At 40.9% G+C, this 17,261-nt stretch overlaps 1 protein-coding gene across 18 annotated transcripts in view; it reads right to left on the reverse strand.

The window, feature by feature from the left end:
• The window catches only part of LOC103015693 (EF-hand calcium-binding domain-containing protein 11-like), a 229,134-nt gene that overhangs the window by 113,878 nt on the left and 97,995 nt on the right, over positions 1-17,261 (reverse strand). The window contains exon 6 of one of the 18 annotated variants that reach the window (XM_057542762.1): positions 11,609-11,791. The exons of 16 other annotated variants lie outside the window; for them this stretch is intronic. In XM_057542762.1, the coding sequence (XP_057398745.1) occupies positions 11,740-11,791 (52 nt within the window). In that variant the 3' untranslated portion in view covers positions 11,609-11,739. Of the gene's footprint in view, positions 1-11,608; positions 11,795-17,261 lie in introns of those variants that run through there. One more of the 18 variants, XM_057542761.1, reaches the window with a different exon arrangement.

The following is a 17,261-nucleotide window of genomic DNA, read 5'->3' on the forward strand; positions in this document are numbered from 1 at the left end:
GATTGTGGTAAGTGCTATGAAAGAAATGAACATACGTGATGACATATTTACAAGGGGAAAGGGCTGAAGGGAAGCAGTCACATACAAGAGCTTGGGGAAGTGAATTCCAATGAGAGAGAACTGTAAAGGTGGGAGTCCCACAGCCGGAAAGAGCTAGAAAGACTAGAACAACTGAGGAGAAGAAAGCGGTTTGAGATGAGGTTGAAGAGGTTAGATTTTAAGTGCAATAGGATGTCACTGGAGGTTTTAAGCAGAGGAGCTGGTTTTAAGGCACTTGGGTCACCATATAGAAAATGGATTGTCAGAAAGAAGGGCTGGAAGCCGGAAGCTATTGCAAACTTCAGGGGAGAAATGAGGATGGTGTGAGGCAGGATGGTGCAGTGCAGATGGAGAGAGGTGGGATCATTTGAGATTTGCCATCTATGACTTGACCTCAGTGTTTAAAGACGCGAGCTTGTCTTTTTTTTTTTTTTTCCTACAAATACACATCCAGGTAGAAATAGCCACCCCATTCCCCACTCTTAGTTGTCATCATTACTGCAATGATGGGTACACGCAGCAGCCTCAAGTTTCTTGCTTCAGTGGGCACTCCATTACCATCAACCCCTGGGGGTGATCCGATTAATCACGATGCCACTGCATGACGTGGATTACTACCACTCCACTTCCCAACGGCAAGCTGCTCGGCACTGCATTCAGGGCTGGACACAACCAAACCACTGCCAGACCAGCTGGGGCCACTGCCAGTACATCAGCTGGGATCCAGTCAGGAAATCCAGTCCAGAAATACAACAGTTATTTTAAAAGAGAGATTTTAACCTAAGAAATAGTTAGACAGGTATTGGAGGACTACAAGGCAAAAGGGAAACACTGCAGTTATTAAAAAGAAAAAAAAAAGTCGTAACTATGAGTATATGAAGCCTCTACCATCATCAGGGCTGAAGACACAGAGGGAAGAGGCTGAGGTTACGACCTAGAAGGCTGGTGGAGGGTCCCGGGAAGCTGGAGCCCACCCTCTGGGAGCTGTGGCTGATGTCTCTGAGGGGTCCAGGGTGAGAAACAGTGGGAAACTAGAACCAACAGCAGGTGCTGGAATGAAGTGACCCTTCCGGGAACCGAGAGGAGACAGGGAGGAAAGAGCCACGGCTGCTCCCTTCTCCAGCCGTCAGGCATCCTCTGCACGTTGGGAAGATGGAACCTGCTGAGAGGCAGCTGGTAAAGGAGAAATGCGGCTTTCAGAGTCTTATCCCAGCCTCACCATGCAGAGGAGAGAAGGGTGGGTTTGGGGCTGAGAGACAAGAGCTTAATAACCAACACACGCTGCTTTTTCCATGATCACGTTTCATGAAACAATTTTATTCATTCTTGACATGTGCCTTCATATCAATGTTTTCATTATCACCAGAGCCACTTTTAGAGACATTAACTCTATTTTCCAGAGCATGTCATTTTCACATCTGTTAAAGTTGTCTGGAATACAGGACTTTGTAAATTCCATGCTTGGTACTGACACTAGAAATTTTTACCTAAAGCCACTTGGTAGCTATTTGCATAACACTATAACATGTATGTTTTGGGTTTCTTTTTCATTCAATCTGAGATTTATATTTGTGATCTCTAATATGTAACCACTTACTGGATTGCTTTTAAAGTGATCTTTAAAGGCTTGTTTACAATGACAGCCAATATTTGCAGTTATGAGTTTATAACATCAGGCAGAAGAACTGGATCTGTGTGACATTTCCTTCCTCCTTTATTTGCCAATTTCATCAGGTAACCTCTGTAAGCATCAAAAACTCACACTGACTGAGGCTGCTTCAGGCTCAACACTCTTTTCTTGTTCAAAATAAAGTAACTGAGAACATGTCTGATAGTTTGAAAGACTTCGTAAGAGAACTAATTCTTTTCAGAGGGTATGTTTTGAAGAAAAGCCTCATTTTCTATTAAGTCCCCTAAGGCAGTGCTGCTTAAATTCTCTTTGGTAAAGGACCAATTGAAAAAATTTTTCCAGTCTGTTGCAAACTGCTACTTTGTAAAACTTAATAAAAATGAATTACTAGAAAAATGAAATAAAAAGACTTACAAGATAAAAGCTGCAATTCTGTATTATTAGTTCAACCAACAGGAAATTATACTGCAATAAATATTACCAAGTATACATAAGGAAAAACGTATGAAAATTGTACATGTTGTTTGTTCATTGAAAGTATGTATATAGGCAACTAATATGCAGTATAGGCTCACTATTACACTTGTAACTTTTCTTTTTCATTTTGAGGGAAAAAAATGAATCCCCATATTAAATGTCTATAGGCACACTTTGAATGAACACAGTGTATATAAATGCTTAAAATTTTTAATGTGACAAATTGACTTGCTTCTTGATTGATAATTTATCTAATCTAGGTGGTTTTGCCAACAAGGCTACTTGTAGTTGATAAGGTACATCTAAACTATTTCTATGTTTTATGTTAATAATAATAAGAGGAAAGAAACCAGTCTCACAGAATGGAATAGAAGAAGAGGTTTTAGAGCAATTTCAGCAAGCTCAGTTTGTTCACTTTAAAATTTTATCTAAAATGGAGAAAGTACTACTGTGTTTTCAGAGTCCTTTAAATCCTTCAAAAGAAGTCAGTTCCAGCAATGTATCTTGTAAGTTATGGTTAAATTTAAGTTATCTTTTGATGAAAGAAATGGATTCTGGATCCATGAATTTTTTAGGCGTAGATCTTCTTTTGATGGAAAATAAAATTCAAAATGCCTTATCAAATTTTAAGGTGTTTTGTGATAGCTTTTCACAGATGTGCAGTATGAAGATCACCTGCATCATTGATAATTGTTAATTTATGGAACGTGTGTCATAATAATCTGTAGAAACTCTGTTCTTCCAAGCTCCTTTCTTTTTTTTATCAGCCACTGAAAAACATGTTGCATTTCTTCTTTGCATGGAAATACTGAGATCATTAAAAATAATGAAGGTATTAGATACATACGCAATCCTGCTTGTCCAATTCATATCTTCAACAAGCCGGGATCAAACTGTCTTCTGATTTTACAGAAACGTTTAGAGTTGTTCTATAAATTGAACATTCTCGAACACTTGTCCTCTTGATTATCATCACACCTCAGCATGTAGTAATAGCTGTTCATGATCTGCCTACACAGTATCATGTAACACAAGAGAATAATCCAGAATTTAACACACCAGCCTTTACCTAATTCATGATTTTTAGGACGGCACTAAGCCCACAGTTTAGTTCCACCAACATTTCTTTTCATAGCAGGACTTCTTCATGAGAGAGACAGCCCGCTGATTTACATTCTGGTGCAGCCCCTAAATCAGGGCGATGTCTTCAGGATGTTTTCTGCACCATCGGAACACGCTCCTACACAAAATGTAAACTCCAATCCATGTTTGTTGACAACTAATCCTTCATCTACACAGTTCAGACTTAGTTGTTTGTCAGCCACAAAACTGAAAAAAGAAATTCTTCCTTCGTATCACCAACATGTTCAAATTGCACATAAATAGGAATATGAGTGAAATGATTGCACTACAATGAAAAAACATGTTGCTGGCTTCAGTTGCTCTATGAGTTAGTCCTCCACACCATTGGCCGGTTCCAGAATAGGCTGAGCTGCGGGGGCCCTGGAAGTATACTTGAGCTACCTTCTGTGCGCGGATTCACCCAACATTTCTGAGCAAATACCTTTGATACAATCCTTCACCAATGTCTCACCAACTGTATATGGATTTTAGTCTTGGCGAGCTGAAACACTACTCACTAAGAAGCCTGTAGAACCCTCATGTTTATAAGAGAAATACTGAATATCTGTTTTTTTTTTAATAGTTTTTTTTGTTTGTTTGTTTTGTTTTTTTAAAAAATTATTTATTTGTTTATTTTTGGCTGTGTTGGGTCTTCATTTCTGTTCGAGGGCTTTCTCCAGTTGCGGCAAGCGGGGGCCACTCTTCATCGCGGTGCGTGGGCCTCTCACTATCGTGGCCTCTCTTGTTGCGGAGCACAAGCTCCAGACGCGCAGGCTCAGTAGTTGTGGCTCACGGGCCTAGTTGCTCCACGGCATGTGGGATCTTCCCAGACCAGGGCTTGAACCCGTGTCCCCTGCATTAGCAGGCAGATTCTCAACCGCTGCGCCACCAGGGAAGCCCTGAATATCTGTTTCAATCAGCTTTTTAATCCTCTATTCTTTCTTTCAAAAAATTCTCGTGGCTTTGAACTTAATTATTTTTTTTTTGGATGCCATTAAAGAATACTTTTTTTGTGTGTCATTGTGGATTCTACTACCCTATATGTTTTGATGGTTCCATTGCTTCATAGCCACTATGTCTCTACAAATCACTAAACATTATGCTTTTAGGATGTCAACATCAATGACAGCTATAAACTGAACTCAGTATGTGAGGGATCACAGTTTTGAGGAAAACAAATATGTACTCTTGGGCCTTTGTTTCTTCAGAATCACTTCCACCTTCACCATTTGGTTTATACTCTTGCCACATTCAGAAAAGACAAGTGTTTCCTTGCCAACAAGCTAACAAAAAACTCCAGTGAGGCTGGTTTTACCTTCTGTAACTTGAGGGTGAAAATAATCAACATAAATTTTATTTCCTTAATTAACTAATAATGTTAAATAATAAAATGAAAATTTTTGATTAAAAATGAAAACTTGTAAATGTAAGTTATAAAAAGAAATGCTTACATCTTCACAGGTTTTTATACACTTTGAGAATACAGCTGATAAACCAATCATAAACTATCACATACTGTAATACGGTCCTATTGTACGGGATTATTTATTACACAACTTGCACCACATGACTCACCATTTGAGCTTGCCAGAACTGAAGAGGTCTACACCCTGTTCAACGAGATGAATCTGCCATTGTGAATGTCGTATCATGACAATTTCAAACTGCTGTAAAAGCTTCTAATGCTTACTCTCAATGTCTATACCTAACTCATCACGGACCAGCACTGATCTGCTGACCACACTTTGAATAGCACTGTAATAAGGTATTATGAATAGAGAACCAACATTATTTGCTGATGAATTGCATTAGGGATGTGGGATAAGGGGAGGCAAGTAAAGGGAAGGTAGGATTCAAGGAAGACCCTTGGGCAATTTTTAGCTTGAGTCAATGGATGGATAGTGATGCCACTTACTGAAGTAGTAGGGAGAAATATGTTTGATTATGTGAAGTCTGGGATGCCATGAGTCACTCAAGTAGAGATGGTAAGTATGGATGAGCCTGGATCTTAGGGCAAGATCTGGTCCGAAGGTGTAACTTTGGAAATCACCAGCATTTAGGTGTTGTAACTCTGCATAAGATCACGTAGGGAAAAAACGTGGACAGAGAAGAAAACCAGGAACAAGGCCCGAGCTCTCCAACATGCAGAGGTGGGTAGAGGAGGGGAGTGAGTCAAGGATGGAGAGGCTCTGGGTAGACGGTTCTGATGTGCATCACTGGAGTAGTCATTTTCAACGTTCCCCAGTGAGCATACGCAAGGAGCAGATCTTCACCTTTGATTTGCAGAACTCTTGACACAGAGCACTGCCTATAGAAGCACTTAATAAATAAGCATCGGATGAACGAATGAAAGACATGATAGCCATGAATATTAGTGTATCTACTATTCTGGTACTGAAATTTTGTGGCACTTTAATTTCATAAAATGCCTAATGATTATCTGTATGACTAACTTACTCCTTCAAATGAACAGCAGCTCCTTCAACGAACAGAGCTCTTAACTGTTTTTGCACCATGAACCCTTGTGGCAGTTTGATAAAGACTCTAATTTTAAATGCATAAAATGAAACCAATTATACTGAAATAGATATGAGTATTAAAAAAACAAATTAGCAATAAGGTATTATAGGTGCTTCTTTATTAACACATTAAATAACAAGATCTAGTGGCGAGACAAATAACTAGTGGTGGGTAAAGGAAAGGGAGGATTCAAGGGAAGGAGGATTCACTGTGATTCCAAAGCAGTGAAGAGGGTGAACAAATTCAAGACAGCCACAACATTTATACTATGATACAAAAATATCTGTGACTACTGTTAGTGACAAAGTCCCAGATACTGCTAAAATGACTGTGCTGTGTTGGCAACATTTCCAGTTTAAAAAGATGCTGAATATTCATCAGAAGTCTACATTCATGGACCCCAGATGAAGGATCCCTGAATTAAAAGGTCCCTTTCACTTGTAACCTCACTCCTACATCCAGGTTAAGTTCTATTTTAAAATACATCTTCTTTTTTTTTTTTTTTTTTTTTTTACAAGAAGAATCAGATAGTATACCAAATGCACAACCCTTATGGAAAGCAATTTACAATACCTATTACATTTAAAATAAGCATGCCCTTTGGCTCAGCAATTCCACTTCTAATAATTCACCTTGAAGAGATAGCCCCACATGCAAGCAAATAAATATGTATGTGGACGTTCATAGCTGACACGTTCATAGCATCTGTTCATTCAACAAGTAGCTACTGTCAGCCTACTGTGGGGCAGGCACTTGTCCAGATGCTGAGGATTCCACAGAGAACCAAACAGACAAACTTCCTGCCCTCCTTATCTTCCAGGGGTAGAGACAGATAATAAGCCAAACAAAAAGTAACCTCTATTGTAAAGTACATTAGATGGTGATAAGTACTACAGAGAAGAGGGCTAGAGAAGGCTGGGAAATGTTCTTTATAAATACCCTGAGCAAAGAAGACCTCACTGAGAAGGAGACTATTGAACGCTTGAAAGTGTTAGGAAGCAGGCTTGTGTATATCTGGGGGAAGAGCATTGCTGACAGAAGGCAGAGCATGTGCAAAGGCCCCGAGAGAGGAGCATACCTGGCATGTTTGAAGACAAGTGAGAAGGCGAGTATGGCTGGGGCAGCATGAGCAAAGTGGGAGAGCTATAGGTGAGTATGGGCGGGGGAGACAATGCCGGCGGGGGGTGGAGGTGGTGGGGGTGATCATTTAAGGCCTTGTCCACCAGTGTAAGGACCTTGGCTTTTATGCAAGTGAGACAAGAATCCACAGAAGCGTGGCCTGACCTGCTGCACATTTGAAAAGGATCCCTCAGGTTGAGAACAGACTGTCGGGTAAAGGCAGAAGCATGGAGCTGACTTGGGAGGCAGAGCTGGTGCTGACGTAATGGATGTGGAGAAAGAGAAAGGAGCCTGAGATGATTCCAAGGGTTTTGGCATAAGCAACGCAAAGGATGGAGTTCCGTGAATTAAGATGGAAAACTTTAAGATAAGCAGGTATGGGGGAGAAGATTAGGAGTTTGGCTTTGAACGTGGAGATGGCTATCACACATGCTTGTAGAGAGTTGGATGCAGAAAAATAGAAAAGCTAGAAGCAATTTAAACATCACTAACAGGGACTGGTTAAGTAAATTATTATATATTGATAAATAGCTGTTACAAAGAATGTGATATAATCATACTATTATGAAAATTTGTCTGTGATGCATTATATGGAAAAGCAAGTTGCAGAATGGTATGCAGTATTTTAATATTATATTTATGCATAATCTATGTGTGTAAGCATGTGCATGTATATGTTAGTTTATATGTTCAGAAAAAATGTGGATGAATACACACCAAACAGCTAATAATATTTATCCAGGGAATGGGATTGGCAGAGGGGAGAAAGGAAGAAACTCATTTTACTTTAGTTTCTATACTGTTAGAACTTTTCAAATGAAGAACATGTATTATATATATACTATAAAAGCTAACAAAGATTGAGAAGTTTTAAAAAGTGTTTTAAATGATGCTTGGTTAATATGTACGCAAACACTCGCAAACCCAGGCACATTTCATTAGTTATTACTATTTTTTTTTTTTAGATTTTACTGAAGTATAGTTGATTTACAATGTTGTGTTAATTTCCTCTGTACAGCAAAGTGACTCAGTTATATATTCTTTTTCATATTCTTTTCCATTATGATTTATCACAGGGTATTGAATATAGTTCCCTGTGCTATACGGTAGGACCTTGTTGTTTATCCATCCTATATATAATCGTTTGCCTCTGCTAATCTCAAACTCCCATTCCTTCCCTCCTCTACCCCCGCCCCCCCCGACCCTTGGCAACCACAAGTCTGTTCTCTATATCTGTGAGTCTGTTTTTATTTTGTAGATATGTTGATTTGTGTCAAATTTTAGATTCCAAGTGATATCATATGGTATTTGTCTTTCTCTTTCTGACTTACTTTGCTTAGTATAATAATCTCTAGGTCTATCCCTGTTGCTGCAAATGGCACTATTTCATTCTTTTGGATGGCTGAGTAATATTCCATTGTGCATGTACGTATACACACCACATCTTCTTTATCCATTCATCTGTCGATGGACATTAGATATTCTTTGAAATGAGGTAGAAACTTTGTGATTGCAGCTCTCAGCTGAAGTGGCAAGCAGTCCGAGATACAGGGTGGATGGTGGTGGGAAGTAAAAGAGTGAAAGAGGGTATGTGGAAAGGGGAATGGAGGAAATAAAGCAAGGGATAGGCATACTTCAGAGATCTAACACTTGGGCTGGGACAGTACTGAATCTCTAGACACGTTTTTGTTTGGCGAGCACAGTGCTTTTTCCATTTGTTAAACATGGATGCCTTTAGGCAACTTAGGAGCTCTCCAGGTTGCCAAAGCCCCACCACTGCCTGTGATCTCCCACCCAGCCTAAGTCATACATTTATGTTACCGCTGCAGGCAATGGCTTTTCCACTCCTAGGCTAACATGCATTGGCCTCTTATTCTGGGCTGGGACTGTATTCAATTCTGCCTTGTGCTCTCTTGGGCCCCTAGGTAACGCCAGAAGATTAAGAGCATTAACAATGTTTCCCACGAAATCTGCACATCTCATCTATCTCCCTTTTAGCCATATTCATATTCTTAGACATGTCGATAAAAATTAAAGTGGCCGTAATACCAGTTTTAGTTCATACTTACGTTGTAAAAACGTGAACTGTACAAATCAGCAGGCAATGGAACCCTGACATCTGATTTCATTTTGACAATTCCTTCTTTCCCTGGACTGGTAAGAGTTCCCTCTGCTTCAGGACAGAGTAGCACAAAGATACCACAACCCAAATCACTATTAAAATGACTGTAACAGGGAAAGATGGAATATAATAATATGACACATATGCAAAGTAGGTCCTGCTGGCAAACACATTCTGAAGGTGGGGAAAAGAAACCTTGGCAGGTAAAGGCCAAATAAAGGAAAAAATAAACTCAGCGTCTCTTTTTGCCATGCATCCTTCTGCACATTAAATAATACCCATTCTAAGATGACTTTAAGTGGCTATTAACATAATTATTTGTGGAATGAACGATGAATGAATAAACAAATAAATGCTCTACATGTGGCATCTCTTTATCTCAATGAAAAGAGAGCCCTGAATAGTTCTCTGTGGAATTCTTTTTTCAAAGTGGGTTTCAAGATCTAATTATGGCCCCTAGGCTGATGTTTGGCCCTCGAATTTTGGGTTTGGAACATGGAGCTAAGAGAAACTTTACGACATTTCTCTTAGCTAGAAGGGAAAAGGCCATAATGTTTAATCACATGTCTCTAGGGGAAAAAAAACAATTTTGAAAATGTTCTATTTCTAATAATCATGGAACATATATTGCCTTTTAAGATTTGTTTCTCAGAACAGCAGAACTCATTTAGTCTAGGAGAACACAGTGTGGTTCTTAATTATTTTTTTTTCTTTTCTAGATTCTCTGCCAAGAACTACACAGCAAAATGAAATGACAGTGCAGGAGACAGCTGCTAAGTTACCTCTTTGTTGTATTTCTAATAAGATAGGGACATCATTTCTGTTGCTAATGTATAGCTGTATTAGTTCTGAAATAAGCTATTATGGTTTTTTCTCCCTCAGTGGACTCCAGTTCCAATAAGTAATACATCATTCATAATTGGAAATGTGTATCCCTCCAAAAAGAAGTTTGCTCCTTCTTGCTTAAACTTTTAAAGACTTGAGTTCCTTGCTTGAATTTGAAACGACTGCCTGATTTGCATACATAATTTGAGATTGATTGAGCACCCACAGGTCAGGGCTGAGAGTTTAATGAATAAGAAGAGAAGCAGCTGAGGGCAGAGCTCTGAAAAAGACAACAATGAAGGGAAGGAGACTCAGAAAGCTGCCCGGAAAAGCAGGAAGAGCATGGGTGTCAAGGGCAAAGAGCATGTTTAGTAGGCCAGCTCACTTGTGTCAAATACTGTGCAGAAGGGCTAAAGTACCCATTGGCTTTAGCCAGTAGAGGTGACTGTTGGACCTGATTGGAGAGGTTTCAGCCGAGTTATTGGGGCAGAAATAAGACCACCATGGACTGGAGGGGATTTGGAAATGAGAGGCAGAGGAGTGACTGCAGGTTAAAGGCAGAGTGTTAGACAGAGATCACTGATGCAGTTAGGTCCCCAGCAAGCAGGAAGGGGCAGAATCCAAAGTCATGGTGGAAGGATCTGCCAGAGGCTGGGGGGCGGGGAAGCAGCCCCTTCACCTCTGAGACAGGAGGAAGGCGTCATGGCGGCAGGTGGGGCTTAGGGGTGGAAAAAGTTAGCCATTATCCTCCATCCTTATCCTCACCATCATTGTCAACAGTGTCCAGTAAAACTGCAGAGCGGTGTGGGGGGGGGGGCAGGAAGTAAAAGACACTGTGGCTTTGGTGACTTCTCTTTTCTTAGAGAAATGGGAAGCGAGGCCATTTGATGAGAGTGACAGAGAAGAGGTGGGGCAGGAGCCTGAGAAGAGTGGCGAAGTTTCGAAAGTGTTTTGGGGGAACCAGGAAGAAGCTGGTGGTCCAGAGGTGCAACTGGGACGTGAATACTGCTTATACTGTTCCCATGGCAGGCCCTCACCAAGCCTGCGTAAAGCAGGAAGACGGAGACTCGGGTTGCCGGGTACGAATGATGGAAGGACAAGGGGGCTAGGAAGCCGAGGGCCTTGCTGAGAGCGTGATGGACCAGAGGACCCAGGCCAGGCGGGGAGGCTCACAGTCTGAGAAAAACACAGAGAAGAGAAGGGACTGGAGGTCTTGATGAAGATGAAGATCAGGTGCAATGGGACCAGCACTAAACCCAGGCCAGCGGGGACCCTGCCCTGGGACCTGAATTTCAGAGGCCTCTGCTCTGGCCCTTCTCTGGCTGCACCCCTCTCCACAAAGGGAGTCTGCAAGACGAACGAGATGTGCCCCCCCTCCGTCCTCCATCCTCCACCTTTCAGACCCCGTTCCAGGTCCCTGGGACCCTAGGATTCCCTACCCAAGCAGCCCTAAGCACGCTTTCAGTGCCTGTGCAGGCCTCTTCCTGAGGGTCCACCCAAAGGGTGGCTGTTCGTAGGTCATGTGGATTGAGGTGGGATGTGAGGGCTGGGCGTCCACACAAGTGCATGTGAGGCTCCTTATCACCTGGAGCAGAGCCAGGGACAGAGGCCAGCTCTCCCCCATGCCATGAGTGCCCCACGTGGCTCGCCCAGGAACCGATGAGTTCCACATCACAGCTTTGCCTTCGAGTCATTATTAAAGTATATTTGTCAAGGTAGGAAGATAAAACATATTTTACCTAATAGTTTACCTTGATTTATAATTTTCATATCTCTAGACATATAGCATGCGGGCTTCTGTTTGTACCTTGCCCCAGGCCCTGCAAACGTTAGGGGTGTGCCCGAATGAGAGATTCAGCTGAGTAAGAGGTTGGAGTAGGGATTATTAGACTTCTGAGTCAACATGGCAGGGTAAACACTTGCTGAAAATTCTCAGTCTGCTGCAACATATAGAAATAACAAATGAAATTTTTTTAACAAAAAAATCACATAAGCCTTGTATTATTTATTTATTCTCTACTTTCATATCCCTCCAATCCATTCCCTGCCTTGCTCTGTGCCTCTCTGGGCCCTATTACCCGCGCTTCCTTGCTGGTGCCTTCCAGCTGGGTTTGGCCAACAGAAGTTACCAGCAAGAGATAGGAGAAGAGGAGGAGAGCGGATGGGGTATTTCTTTCCTGCTCCCTCCCTGCCTCAGGTCTTCCTTCTGGTAGTGGCTACTTCCCTCCAAACTCAGCTTCTACCCTCCTCCGTAGCTCCAGCTGTCCCTGGCCTCCAATAATAACATTCTCTCCCTTGTCCCTTCAGACTGGGAGTGGTGACAGCTTCCTAGTCCCTGGTACCTCAAATGACCTTGTTGGATTCTTTATTCCTGTCCATACTTCTGTAAATAGTTTCTTCATTAAAATCTCTTGAATTTAAGTATCTGAGTGATGCTCTATTTTCTGCTGGGACCTTTACTGATTGAAACCATTTTCTAAAACAAGACAGGAAAGTATCTGAATAGAAAAGGATCATAAGCCCATGGTGCTAAGTGATGACGAAGACTCTGTGGCCATTGTGAGGATGGGGTGGGGGCAGGCGCCAGAAAGACTGGAGGGGTCTGAGGTTTCTACATCTGCAAAGGGGAAGGGACTGAATATGCCTCACAGATATCAGGGGTAGGGTGGGGTGAGAAGAGTTCCATTTTTTTTCGGTTAGGATCAAGACCCCACATTACCTGTGACTAGAAATGAAGATAAGATGCATATATCTCACTAGCAACTGAGTCTGAATCACATGTGGGCACAGAAATTTTTACGTCCCTGTAGTAGGATTCCCAAGCCATGCTTAATTTATGACTTGTTTCAGAGCTAAGAAATTCCTGGGTCTGGGATTGAGGAAATCTCAAAACCACCCTTCAGAGAGAACCCTTGTAGAGCAGATCCACAGGGGAGGTAAGCTCTCAAGAAAAGAAAAGAAAACTACAAAATATGCAAGGATATGCAGCATGATTAAATGCACTCTGACAAAAGAGACAATTCACATCTGAGGAAATAGCTATAATAGAACACTCTGAAAAAGACATTTAAAATCCTCAATGTCATCATAATGGAGGGACTAATACCTATCAAACAAGACTGTGAAATCAGAAGGGTGTGAAAGAAAAAGAGTTAGAGATGAAAAGAAACCAACAGAAAATCTTGTAATGAAAAAATATAATTAGCAAGTTTCATACAGCTTAAGAGAGATTTAATGAACTGGAAGGCAAAACTAAGAAAATCTCCCACGATGCAGTAGAGAGAGATAAAAAAAGATAGGGGGAAACACTGAAAGGAAAATTAAGGAGACAGATGTAAGGGGAAAAAATTAAGGAGAAGATGTAAGGGAAAGCGCTGACATTAAAGAAGTTTCAAAAGGAGAGGAAAAACGGAGGAGAAAAAAATTTAATGCTGTAAATATCAGATTAAGGGAGAAAAACAATATGAGAACTTCACATATGTAGGGGAAAAAAAAAAATCACAGAAGCCCAACATCTATTGACACATGAAAAAACTGAGCAGATTTGGAATATAAAGGATTTTTTTCCTTCCACCAAAACCCTATAGCAATATCATACTAAATGGTGATATAAAGACTTAGAAGCATTTGCATAAAAAGCCAGAAATACAACATGGATGCCCACTACCAACCCTACCACTCAATACTGTATCAGAGGTCCTGGCTCACAGAAAAGAGTTATTTGAAGGTGAGATTTTAGAAATGGTGCACTTCCTGGTAATGGTCCAGACATTACCAGGACCAAACAATGGTCCTGCTAAGTGAGCAGTCAGCTAAAGTAATGGAGATGAAGGTCTCTGGAACTGAGAGGGCGAAGGAACTGAAAATCTAAAGTACTGGGTAGCACCCAGGATGATGTCAGAGGCTGTATGTGATGCAGGTGATCTGGAACTTGATGGATGACAGTGCCATGGACACAGAAAGCAAATCAATCAGATTTGGGATGATCAAAAAGGGAGGGTCTACCATAGGGTGGGAAATGTTGGTCTCCAAACAGCATCGTGCTTCTGAAGTAGTGTTCCCTCAAAAGACCAACTGGGCAAAGCTCTTGAAGAAGAGCTGAATGTCAGCTAAAGCAAGAAGGAAGATGCAATGTTCTACCACTCAGTTAAGGATGCAGGAAAGTTCACTTACAATGAAAGAAAGATTCCAAGGATGTCCTTGGAAAGCCTGAGTGAGGGGAAGAGTGGAGGCCAAGTCAGAACAAATGAAGATCCAAGTAGAATAGGCATGAGACACCCAGAAAGAGTGGAGGGGCTTCTGTTTATAACAGAGATGGTGGGGCTGGGAGCCAGATGGGATTAGGTGGCATGGAAGACAAAGCTCTCTCCATTACTCTGTCCCAGCCTGGATATTGACAGGAGAATCCACTATACATGTTAAGAAATGGAACAGACGGCCTCTTGGGGGTTACACTGGGAAGAAATAAAAAAATAAACTCTGACCTCCTGATCAGATCCACTAAGTATTAACTGCAGATTTCTCATTTGACAGTGCCCTTGTACTGTACTGTAGTCCACACTTATAAGTACACAACACAGGGATATTCTCATTTACCAATATTAGAAATTTAGAGAAATTAGGATATGTCATTAAAGAATGTATCTGGAACAAACACCAAAGTCTTAAATACAATAAATATTTAGTAGAGGGCTGTAGACTTGGAATCTATAAGTACTTAATGGCTTAATCTTATACTGAAGCTACTTGAGATATTTTATTTCACAATTTCAACAAAGAAACTGTTTCATACTTTGCATAATTAACCTCAGAGAAATAGATTTTGGAGACCAACGTCTCTGTTGATCACTTAGCTTAGCTGTGTCCCAAAAGCAACTGTCTCCATTACATCTGTCTTATCATTTCCCCTGATGCAGAACATGGCATGTATAAGTCTTAGGAAGCATCCCTTTCAATAAGGAACAAGTATCAAAACAAGCAAGGATTGGCATCTGTTAGCCTATGAATCTGGACTATTAATTATCTAAGACAAACACGGTGTATTCAAGAAAATAGTACCCATTCATCCACTTTTTTTCCAAAATAGAAATGCACTACATTTAATTTTCGGTTCTCTGTGTTTTAAATAGACAACTCAATAGAGCAATAAATGTCTTCATAATGAATAGATTTTTCTACATAGGGAACTCAATGTCAGGAGCATAGATGAAGATTTAACCCGGTGAACATAAAATTAAACAACAGAACACACAGGAATAATTTGAATTGGCTAGAAAATATTTTGGTTAAAAAAAAAAATGAATCACTATTATTGAGGGTAATTTTTAGGTTGTGATACAAATGCATCATTGTGTAAAAAGAAAAGATTAAATTACCAATATCTGTAATTTAATTACCAATATCTAAAATAAGATCCAGCTCTCTGTGTATCCTGCCTTTCTCCTCATGTAACTGTTCTACTTGGCCACTCTGGTGAGCCCCTCTAGGCTTCGTCTTCCCTGTCTTCTTCCTCACGCTGCTCTGTTTTTTTTCTCCTTTGATCCAAACTCCCACTGCTCTCCTCCTAAACCTTTCCAATGGGTACCACGGAGCTTCCGTTTCTAATTAAACTATCCTACATCTTCTTCAGCTAATGCTCACTGTACCTTATGCCTTAATTGAAACTTGGTTCTCTGTTGGAGACATAGCTTCCCTCCACCTGTTCTCCAAATCCCCTTCCCTCCTTAGTCTTCTGGAACCTCACCATTGATTTCCCCTTTCCTCTTGTATCTTCAACCTTCTCTCTCTATGGGCTCCTTCCCATAGAATTATAATAATCTCACATCTCAGCATCCCTCTCTCTCTCCCCACTCACCCACCACACCTTTTTCTATCTTTCCCCTCCTGTCCTCCACCAACCCCCTCCTCTCTTCTCTTCCTCTCTCTTCCAGCTCTTGGAGCCTACCGCTCCACTGACATTGCTCTGGATACAGTCAATGACTCAACAACTACTTTCTTGTTGCTCAATCTAGAAGACTCTCTTAATCATTTCACTGACTTCTTGACAACACTGGTCATCACTGACCCCTCCTTCTTCCTCTATCTCCTGGATCTCAATAGTCTCAATAGTCTCTGCGGAGACCACATAGTCTCTGGATTCTCTTAATTCTCTGGGCACTTTTCCCAGCCAACTTTGCACACTCTTTCTTTGTTTATTCCTAAATGTTGGTACTCCCCATGGTTCTCTCTTCAGATAGTCTTCCCTTCTTGTCTAAATCCTTCTCTCGGCAAGATCTCACTCATCCTATGCCTTCAGTTACCATTTATATACTAATAACTCTCAAATCTATGTCTCTTGTCCAGCTCTTCCTCCTCAGCTTCAGAACCACATATCCAAATGCTGACTGGGCATCTCCTCTTGGATAGCTTGGAGATGGCTCAAATGGAATACATCCTCCCCCTTTTACAACCTGTACCTTCTGTTTTCCCTCTGTCAGTGAGCATTATCGTTACTCCCAGGTGCTAAACCTGAAACCTAAATTCAGTCTTGTCAAAAAAATTTTCTTAATTGAAGTATAGTTGATTTACAATGTTCAATGTTGTGTTGTTATCAAATGTACAACAAACGGACTCAGATATATATATATATATATACTTATATATATATATATATATATATATATATATATACTTGAATCAGATATATATATATATATATATATAATCTTTTTTCAGATTCTTTTCCATTATAGGTTATAACAAGATATTGAATACAGTCCCCTGTGTTATACAGTAGGTCCTTGCTGTTTATCTATTTTATATATAGTAGCATGTATCTGTGTATCTGTTAATTCCAAACTCCTAATTTATCTCTCTCCCCCACTTTCCCCTTTGGTAACCCAAGTTTGCTTTCTATGTCTGTGAGTCTATTTCTGTTTTGTAAATAAGTTCATTTGTTCATCTCTTATATGTGCAATCTAAAAAAATGATACAAATGAATTAAATTTAGTCCTGATACCTACCCTTCCCTCCTTAACCACACCCAATCTATTTACCTAGATCTGTAAACTTCACACAAATCTCCCTTAAGTCTGTCCACATCTCTCCAACACCTGGGCCATAGCCTAGCCCAGGTTCCATCATCTCTTGATTTGGTTGCCATGGTGACCCCTAACTGGTCTCCCTGCCTCTAGACCTCCATTCTCTACAGCCAGAGAGATCTGTCTAAAATGCAATCTGAAGTCGCTCTCCTGACTTAACGCCCTCCCCCGGGATCCTCCATTTCCCCTAGGGGGAGGTCCTCACACACTCACAAAGCCCTTCACGACCTGGCTACTGTCTTCTAGTCCAGCTTCACATCTCACCATCCCTCCACTCTGTGCTCCTGTTACACGCGACTTCTTTTATTTCTGCAGTGAAGTCATGATC

The sequence above is a fragment of the Balaenoptera acutorostrata genome, chromosome 3 (genome assembly GCF_949987535.1).
Source record: "Balaenoptera acutorostrata chromosome 3, mBalAcu1.1, whole genome shotgun sequence".
In the NCBI taxonomy this organism is placed as follows: domain Eukaryota; kingdom Metazoa; phylum Chordata; class Mammalia; order Artiodactyla; family Balaenopteridae; genus Balaenoptera; species Balaenoptera acutorostrata.